The 10,616-nt window shown below is 42.9% G+C and overlaps 1 protein-coding gene across 2 annotated transcripts in view; it reads left to right on the forward strand.

Annotated features, from left to right (window-relative positions):
• Positions 1 to 10,308, forward strand: part of LOC144683828 (magnesium transporter NIPA2-like) — a 45,900-nt gene extending 35,592 nt beyond the window's left edge. For both annotated transcript variants that reach the window (XM_078547307.1, XM_078547298.1), the window contains one exon: positions 8,937 to 10,308. In XM_078547307.1, coding sequence (XP_078403433.1) covers positions 8,937 to 9,583 — 647 coding nt within the window. In that variant the 3' untranslated portion in view covers positions 9,584 to 10,308. The remainder of the gene's footprint in view (positions 1 to 8,936) is intronic.
• The last annotated feature ends 308 nt before the right edge of the window (positions 10,309 to 10,616 follow it).

Raw genomic sequence — 10,616 nt, forward strand, 5'->3', positions numbered from 1 at the left:
AAAGCTAAGTCAGCACTGTAATATTAGATGGCGTTGCCCACAGCTGTACTGTCCTAACATAGTCAGCACTTTCATCCTTTATCTCAGTAAGCAACTAAAAATTATTTTGAACAGTTTGATCCCTGATGTCCTGCATGGGAAGATGAATGCAACTTTTCAATTTTATGTTGCATAGACTCATGGAGTTTCATAGACATTTACAGCACAGAAGGAGGCCATTTGGCCCATCGTGTCCACACCGGTGAACAAAGATCTGACAGTCCCATTTTCCAGCGCTTGGCCCATAGCCCTGGAGGCTATGGCAATGCAAGTGAATATCTAAATACTTCTTAAATGTTATGAGAGTTTCTGACTCAACCACCCTTTCAGGCAGTGAGTTCCAGACTTGCACCACCCTCTGGGTGAAAATATTTCTCCTCAGCTCCCCTCTTAGCCTTCTACCTCTTACCTTAAATCTGTCCCCCTGGTTATTGACCCCTTGACTAATGGAAAAAGTGCCTTCCTATCTACCCTATCTATGCCCCTCATAATCTTATACATCTCTATCAAGTCCCCTCTCAACCTTCACTGCTCCAAGGAAAACAACCCCAGCCTATCCAATCTTTACTCATAGCTCAGACCCTCCAGCCCAGGCAACACCCTGGTAAATCTCCTCTGCATCCTCTCCAGTGCAATCACATCCTTCCTATAACATGGTGACCAGAACTGCATGCAGTACTCCAGTTGTGGCCTAACCAGCATTTTATACAGTTCCAGCATAACCTCCCTGCTCTTGCCTTTGTTAGCTGAGGCATAGAATACAAGTATCCCATATGCCGCCTTAAGCACCTTATCTACTTGCCCTGCTACCCTCAGGGATCTGTGGATATGCACACCAAGGTCCCTCTGATCTTCAGTACTTTCCAGGGCCCTACTATTCATAATGCAATCCCTTGCCTTGTTAGCCCACCCCAAGTGCATTACCCCTCACTTTTTTCCAGGTTGAATTCCATCTGCCACTGCTCTGCCCACCTGTCCGGTCCATTGATATCCTCCTGCAGTTTACGGCTATCCTCCTCACTGTTTACCATCCTACCAATTTTTGTGTTATCCACGAACTTCTTAATCATACCCCCTACATTTAAGTACAAATCATTTACGTACAGCACAAACAGCGAGGGCCCCAGCACCGAGCTCTGCAGAACCCCATTGGAAACAGCCTTCGAGTCACAGAAACATCCCTCTACCATCACCCTGTGCTTCCTGCCTCTTAGCCAATTTTGGATCCAACATGCCACCTTGCCTTGGATCCCATGGACTCTTACTTTCTTGACCAGTATGCCATGAGGGACCTTATCAAAAGCCTTGCTGAAGTCCATGTAGACCACATCAAATGCATTACCCTCATCTACACTCCTGGTTACCTCCTCAAAAAATTCAATCAAATTTGTCAAACACGACCTTCCCTTAACAAATCCATGCTGACTATCCCTGATTAATGCATGTGTCTCCAAGTGTAGATATATTCTGTCCCTCAGAATTCTTTCCAGTAGCTTCCCCACCACTGAGGTTGGACTGACTGGCCTGTTATTTCTTGGTCTATCCTTTCCTCCCTTTTTTAATAATGGGACAATGTTATCAGTCCTCCAGTCCTCTGGCACCTCACCTGTGGCCAGAGAGGATTTGAAAATTACTGCCAGGGCCCCTGATATCTCTTCCCTTGCCTCCCTCAACAGCCTGGGATACATTTCATCTGGGCCTGTGGATTTATCCACTTTTAAGGCTGCTAAACCCACCAGTACCACCTCTCCCTCTATTCATTTCCTCTAATATTTCAGTCCTCCACTCTGATGTCTATACCTGCATTGTCCTTCCATTGTGAAGACTGATGCAAAATAATCATTGAGGACTGTACCCATGTCTTCCGGGTTCCCACACACATTACCTCTATGGTCCCTAATTAGCCCTACTCTTGCCCTAGTTATCCTCTTGCTCTTTATATATTTAAAAACCCCTTTTGGTTTTCCTTTATTCTACCCACCAATGCTTTCTCATGCACTCTCTTAGCTTTCCTAAATTCCATTTTAAGTTCTCCCCTGCACTTTTTATACTCCTCTAGGGTCTCTGCTGTATTGAGCCCTCAGTATCTGCCATAAGCTTCTCTTTTTTACTTAATCCTAACCTTTGTCCTTTGACATCCAGGGTTCTCCGGATTTGGTCCTCCCCACTCTGTCTTTACGGGAACATATTTGACCTGTACTCTCGCTATTTCCTCCTTGAATGCCTCCCACTGCTCTGACATGATTTTATGTGCAAGTAGCTGCTTGGACTAAATCATATCTCATCTTAGTAAAATGAGCCTTTCCCCAGTTTAGAACTTTTATTCCTGGCCCAACCTTATTCTTTTCCATAACTATCCTAAATCTAACTGAGTTATGGTCACTCTTTGCTCCCCTCCTGATATGCCTTCCACCTGCCTGGGCTCATTTCTGAATATTCAGTCCAGAACTGCCCCCTCCCTTGTTGGGTTTTCTACGTACTGGCTAAAGAAGTTCTCCTGGATGTAAATTAAGAATTTTGCTCCCTCCCTACATCGCACACTCAAACTATCCCAGTTAATATTTGGGTAGTTAAAATCCCCTACAAGTACTGCCTTCTTATTCTTACACTTCTCTGAAATTTGATTACATATTTGATCCTCTATCTCTCCCTGACTGGGGGCCTATAGTACACACCCAAAAGCGTGTTTGCCCCTTTTGTGTTTTTTACTTCTTCTCATACCTCATTTGATGATCCTTCCAGGATATCATCCCTCCTCACTGCTATAATTGTTTCCTTGATCAATATTGCGACCCCCCCCCCACCACCTCTTCCATCCCCCTCTTTATCTCATCTGAATACCCTATAACCAGGAATGTTGAGCTGCCAATCCTCCCCTTTTAGCCAAGTCTCGGTCATAGCTATGATGATATAATCCCACGTGCCTATCTGTGCCCTCATCTCGTCTATCTTATTCCTCAGGCTCCTTGCATTAAAATATATTCCGTTTAGCCTTGCTAAACTCCCTCCTTTCTTATCTAGCCGATGTTTCCTCTGCTTTCCAGACTCAATTACTGGTGTTTTAGCTTCTAATTCCATCTCAGCTTCTCTCCCCTCTGAACTACTTTTCAGGATCCCATCCCCCTGCCAATTTAGTTTAAATCGACCCCATCAGCATTAGCAAACCTCCCCGCAAGGATGTTGCTCCCGTTGCTGTTCAAATGTAACCTGAAAACTTGTACAGGTCCCACCTCCCCCAGAAATTTAAAGCCCTCCCTCCTGCACCATCTCTCCAGCCACGCATTCATCTGCTCTATCCTTCTGTTCCTATACTCACTACTATGTGGCACCAGGAGTAATCCAGAGATTACTACCCTTTGAAGTCCTGCTTTTCAATTTCCTACCTAACTCCCTGAAATCTGCTTGCACGAACTCATTTCTCTTTCTTACGTTATTGGACCACAACCTCTGGCTGTTCACCCTCCCCCTTAGAATGCGCTGAAGCCATTCCGTGACATCCTTGACCCTGGCATTCGGGAGGCAACATACGATCCTGGAGTCACGTCTACGGCTGCAGAAACGCCTGTCTACTGCCCTCACTAATGAATCCCCTACCACTATTGCCCTTCCACACTTTTTCTCTCTCCCCCCCCCCCCCCCCCCCACCCCACCACCCTGAGCAGCTGGACCACCCACAGTGCCATGGCCTTGGCTCTGGTTGGCCTCCACAGAGAAACCATCACTCTTACCGTTTTCCAAGGCTGAAAAACGGTTTGCAAGTAAGATGCACTTGGGGGATTTCCTCACTACCTGCTGGGTACCCTCCTTCTGCCTGGAGGTCACCCATTCCCTCACTGCTTGCACTTCCTTAAGCTGCAGGGTGACCACTTCCTGAAAAGTGCTATCCACGAGCCTCTCAGTCTCATGAATGCGCCGTAGTGCCCCCAGCTGCCGCTCAAGTTCCAAACTCCAGAGCTCGAGTTGCTCCATTCAGAGGAACCTCCTGCACATGTGGTCATTCCAGATTGCCAGGAATGTCCAGGATTTCCCACATAGTGCAGGATGTTTTTTTTTTCGTTCACGGGATGTGGACTTCGCTGGCTGGGCCAGCATTTATTGCCCATCCCTAGTTTCCCTTGAGAAGGTGGTGGTGAGCTGCCGCCTTGAACTGCTGCAGTCTGTGTGGTGTAGGTACACCCACATCACAGGACTTAGCTCCCCAGACTGTGTACCTTGCTGAGAGATGATATGGAGGAGAACTAATGGGCAAATTGTGAGAGGCCTAGCCTTATGCGAGTGCTGGATGTGGAATTGGTTGGCTGGCAGTGCTGTGACATGGAATTCTGGGCAACCTCCCAGATGCATGTAACTACTGATTTAGTTTTACCAGGTGAGGTTACTTAAAGGGTACCATATTGTTCTTTCATTCATTCTCCAGCTCTATAGGGACTGATAGCTTCATTGAGCCTGGCGGTTGGGCACTGTTATTTTTCATTCTTTTTAAATTTATTCTGGGGATATGGGCATTGCCAGCAATACCAGCGTTTATTGACCATCCCTAGTTGCCCTTGAGAATAAACTATTCAATCAACAACCATCAAATGAGGGCAGGAGCAGCACTGCTCTGCCAACTGCCCACATTTCATGCCTCCCCTTCTTTCCTTTCTGCCTTCCGGCAAATATAGAGAAGAATTCTGGCCTTTGCAGTTATTTACTGGCCCTGCAGACATCTACTTGCCCTTGAGTGGCTATATCCCTTTAAATGTTAGGCAACAGTCCTTTAGGGTTGCATGCTCTCATGATTCTCATCTCCTTTCCTCTCCTGTTTCCTGCTGCAATAGTGGTTCAGGAAACGCATTTAATTTATATACATTAACTGGGGCATGGCCTGTCTGTTGATCTGATGTGTGCTGTAGATCACACAGTACAGTTCCAGGTATTATGAAATCTGGCCTTATATGCACGCAAGGGCCCAATTTTAAATTAATCTGCCCCATGGACAGCTGACTGAATTGAGTGAGAGACTGGTTTTATACTCCATTTGATTTTACTTTCTATTGAAGCCCCACCCAATCCTGTGGGTTTTCTACCTGGCAAGTTAAGTTTAAAATTACCCTTCAATTTCCCTCCCTGAAACATCAATTCTGCTTGGAAAGAGCAATGTGAAAATTGGAAGTTTTCATGCTGTATTTCTTCGGTTTCTATACTTTTCAGTATAACATTTTGAGACATTGAATTTCAGTTGATATTATTTAATTTGTTAGTTCAATTTTAGTCTTCCGTATGCTGAGATTTTTGATTCTTCATGGAAAAGGTTTGGGAATGAGTTTGGAGTAAGTGCTATGTTTTAAAGTGAAATCACACAGGTTTTATAAGACTAAACATAGGCTGCAGGCATCGAAGCTGCGTATCATAGATGAGTTAGTTTCTGGAAGTCATAGCTCATTATTTATTTCTAATTGAGGCAATAAGGCTAACTTCTTCATCCCAGACATATTAAGCCAGGTTTTTTTATGGGATGTGGGTGTCACTGGCTAAGCCAGCATTTATTGCCCATTCCTAATTGCCCTTGAGAAGGTGGTGGTGAGCTGCCTTCTTGAACTGCTGTAGCCCATGCGGTGTGGGTACACCCACAGTGCTGTTAGGAAGGGAGCTCCAGGATTTTGACCCAGCGACAGTGAAAGAACGACGATATATTTCCAAGTCAGCATGGTGAGTGACTTGGAGGGGAACTTACAGGTGGTGGTGCTCCCATCTATCTGCTGCCCTTGTCCTTCTAGATGGTAGAGGTAGTGGGTTTGGAAGGTGCTACTTCAGGACCCTTTGGTGAATTCCTGCAGTGCATCTTGTAGATGGTACTCACTGCTGCCATTGTTTGTCGGTGATGGAGGGAGTGAATGTTTGTGGATGTGGTGCCAATCAAGCTTTGTTCTGGATGATAGCAAGCTTCTTGAGTGTTGTGGGAGCTGCACTTATCCAGGCAAGTGGAGAGTATTCCATCACGCTCCTTACTTGTGCCTTGTAGGTGATGGACAGTCTTTGGGGAGTCAGGAAGCAAGTTACTTGTCACAGGATTCCCAGCCTCTGACCTTCTCTTGTAGCCACAGTATTTATATGGCCAGTCCAGTTCAGTTTCTGATCAATGGTAACCCCCAGGATGATGTTAGTGGGGATTCAGTGATAGTAATGCCATTGAATGTCAAGGAGTGATGGTTAGTTTCTCTCTTGTTGAAGATGATTATTGCCTGGCACTTAAGTGGCATGAATGTTACTTGCCACTTGTCAGCCCAACCTGGATAATGTCCAGATCTTGCTGCATTTGGACCTAGACTGCTTCAGTATCTGAGGGGCTGCAAATGGTGCTGAGCATTGTGCAATCATCAGCGAACATCCCCACTTCTGACCTTATGATGGAGCAGCTGAAGATGGTTGGGCCGAGGACACTATCATGCAAAACTTCTGCAGTGATGTCCTGGAACCGAGATGACTGACCTCCAAAAACCATAACCATCTTCCTATGTGCTAGGTATGACTCCAACCAGCGGAGAGTTTTGCCCCTGATTCCCATTGACTGCAGTTTTGCTAGGGCTCCTCAATGCCACACTCGGTCAAATGCTATCTTCATGTCAAGGGCAGTCACTCTCACCTCACCTCGGGAGTTCAACTCTTTTATTTGTCCATGCTTGAACCAAGGCTGCAATGAGGTCAGGTGCTGAGTGGCCCTGGCGGAACCCAAACTGGGCATCAGTGAGCAGGTTATTGCTAGGCAAGTGCTGTTTGATAGCACAGTTGATGACCCCTTCCATCACTTTACTGATGATCGAGAGTAGACCGATTGTGCGGTAATTGGCCAGGTTGGATTTGTCCTGCCTTTTCTGTACTGGACATAGCTGAGCAATTTTCCACATTGCTGGGTAGATGCCTGTGTTGTAGCTGTATTGGAACAGCTTGGTTAGGGGCGCAGCAAGTTCTGGAGTGCAAGTCTTCAGTAATATTGCCAGGGCCCAGAGCCTTTGCAGTATCCAATGCCTTCAGCTTTTTTTGATATCACGTGGAGTGAATCGAATTGGCTGAGGACTGGCATCTGTGATGCTGGGGACCTCCGGAGGAGGCCAAAATGGATCTTCCACTCGGACTTCTGGCTGAAGATTGTTGAGCATGTTTCAACCAGCTGAAGTGCTGGGCTCCTCCTCCATTGAGGGTGGGAGTATTTGTGGAGCCACCGCCTCCTGTGCATTGTTTAATTGTCCACCATCATTCATATTAATCTAGAGAAATAAAAGTGTTTAACAATTAACATTTGATCTCATCTAACTAACTGTTTACATTCCCTTTGGAGAATGCAAGCAAAGGAAATTATGAAATACATGATATCCAGTTGATCACAAGGGAGTCCTATTGTTACACCCCTGGGATTACTCTACTGTGTAATTAGATTGTTACAATCCTGTTAGGGACCATTAGCATTTAAAGAAGGAATCGGAACAGCCAGCAACTAACTGACAGAACGACGCTGCAAGATTTCACATTTTTAAGCTAAAATGAACTTTATTGTACATCAAAAAGAATTAAACAAAATTTAAAACAAAAACAGAATTACCTGGAAAAACTCAGCAGGTCTGGCAGCATTGGTGGAGAAGAAATCAGTTGACGTTTCGAGTCCTCATGACCCTTCGGCAGAACTGCCGAAGGGTCGTGAGGACTCGAAACGTCAACTGATTTCTTCTCCACCGATGCTGCCAGACCTGCTGAGTTTTTCCAGGTAATTCTGTTTTTGTTTTGGATTTCCAGCATCCGCAGTAGCTTTTAGCTTTTTGTTTTTAAACAAAATTTACTTTTGCTAAGCGACCCTCCAATTTCTTTACCGACCTCACGACTCTCGAATCCACAGCCCCAGCACAGACCTCCCTGCAGCTTCTGTGCAGTGGCTTAAAATATCAGAAAACACCCTGGGTTTCCAATAGCCTGCTGCCATAGTTTTAAACTACAACCAAGCTGATTACCCCTAGAACTCGTGGATGATAGGTCTAACTTTACTCTATCTCAGGTGTAAGTCTGGCTTTATCTCTCAACTTCTAAGGAACTACAAGCTACAAAGACCCAAAGCTGACACAGACTCTTAGCTGCTTCTCTCAACCATTCTTGTCTGCTGGCTATGCCATGACTGAATTCGGAGAGATCACTAAGATCTGCCCATCTCTGTGGCAATGTGACACACACAACCTGTTCCCGCATGGAAATGCAAAATAGCTCATTTTTAATTCTAAAGCTTTCCTTAATTCAGGGAAAACACATGACTAACTCCTTTTACATGTAATAATTGCAAACATCATGTCTCCAGCTCATCAACTCAGTGTACCCATCTGCCGTTTATGATCTTACCTTTCTAGCTGATAACTTCTTAAGTCAACATGGCTCCAGTGTTTTAAGTGTAATAAACTCAAGCATGTTTGAATTGCATTTACTTTAGGACTGCTTTTACCCATTTCTCAACCAGATACCCCCATTATCTACAGTTAAAACTTTAATTCCTAAAACTGAAAATTATATTCTAAAACATATGATTTAAGAACTATGATAAAAGCAAAAAACTGCGGATGCTGGAAATCCAAAACAAAAACAAAAATACCTGGAAAAACTCAGCAGGTCTGGCAGCATCTGCGGAGAGGAGCACAGTTAATGTTTCAAGTCCGAATGACCCTTCAACAGAACTATATTTAATTTATTTAATCTTATTTGATTTAAGAACTAAATTTTCGCATCAATATTACTATTCAGATACTTCTGTGAGCCACCAGTGCTGCAATATCCAGTAAAATACCTAAAGCAAACCCAAAACTTTTAACAAACTGCATATAATCTAAGGAGAAATAATGTTTGTTCATAGTTTTATCTTTTACATTTTCTCTTTTTTTCAGGGTTCATCATATTTGCCAGCATAACAATCACAGCCTCCCTGGTACTGATGATATTTGTTGCCCCCAAAGTGGGACCAAGTAATATACTGATCTATATCTCCATTTGTTCACTGATTGGAGCCTTTTCTGTATCTTCTGTAAAGGGATTAGGTATTGCTATGAAGGAACTGCTTGAAAAGAAACCAGTAATCAACAAGCCGCTGAGCTGGATCCTACTCGCCACTTTAATTATTTCTGTCAGCACTCAACTCAATTATTTAAATAAAGCTCTTGATACCTTCAACACCTCAATAGTGACCCCTGTTTACTATGTATTCTTCACCACTGTTGTCTTAACTTGTTCTGTTATCCTTTTCAAAGAATGGAGCAATGTGGAAATTAAGAATGTCATTGGAATTATCAGTGGATTCTGCACCATAGTCTTAGGCATCTTTTTACTTCATGCTTTTAAGGATGTTCAATTCACCTGGGGACAATTAACATCTCTCATTAAGAAAAATGAGACAGCAGAAAGAAATAGATTTGACCACGATGACCGCCATACATTACTGGACAATATAGAAAGCCCATCTGCTATTTATGATGATGAAATACATTTATTCTTTAACAGAACTGTTGGTTCTAAGGAGTGTTCTAACCTGAGATAACTAGAAAAACATGCATAACTTTCCAATAAATGACTGCATCTTGAACATTTTGAGCTCTGCAGAAACATTACATACCATCAACGCATTCAAAGAATTCCAAGATCTTCAATCTGGTGTAGAAAGGACGGAATTCTTATCTGTATGGTGTTCAGTTATAGATTTTACAGTCTATTACTGAAAATTCAATCATTTTTGCATTAAAGTGGGTTAACCAATAATCCTAATTAATCAAAGCAATGCAAATAACAAAAACATGTTAAAAGATCATATAACTTGAATTAAGCATTTTTGACTTATAAGTAGTAAACTTATTTCAATTTGAGGCATTTGTATCAAGGTTCACATGAGAACTGGTTTGAAATGTAAATATTCTGTCTTCGGATAATGAGATTCTTATGTTTGATGTTATACATAATCAAAATGGTTCATGCCAGTATAAAGATTAAAATCTGGGCTGCAACTCTTGAGATAGTTGTGCTGTTAAGTATAGTGCATATGGCTTTTTAAAATATTGTGACAGCACTTTTTTTATAAATTAAATTATTGTATACAATGGTTAATATAACTTGGCATTTGAAATTAATGCTTATATGTAAATGAAGTTCTACAGAGAGAGCACTGCACTCCTCAGTGAGCGGATTCTATTGAATGGCTATGTATTGAGTCTGCGTGTAACTTCATAAATTTTTACAAATAAAGGTTTGCTCTTGTATTTGAGATACAAACATCTGCTTAAAGGGATGCCTTTTTTTTTTGTAGTTTCTTAATGTGTGACCATTCTAGCTTTGGTAGAAGCATTAAATAGCTGAAATGTAATCAGTAATTTTATGAACAATCTCTTGTACATAATATTCCATTTTCTTAATACATGCTCTCGGGTCCAAGTTAGCAAATTATTTTTTGTATCTGTGGTACTCCCTTTTTGTTGGACATTTGTTTTCATTCAGTAACAGTGGCTTGGTTATTTATACATTTGCACCACTCTGCGTGCTTTTTGTTTGGTGTTCATCAGGGTGAAGAATAGCAATCAGGG

This window comes from Cetorhinus maximus, chromosome 1 (genome assembly GCF_964194155.1).
Source record: "Cetorhinus maximus chromosome 1, sCetMax3.hap1.1, whole genome shotgun sequence".
Taxonomy (NCBI): domain Eukaryota; kingdom Metazoa; phylum Chordata; class Chondrichthyes; order Lamniformes; family Cetorhinidae; genus Cetorhinus; species Cetorhinus maximus.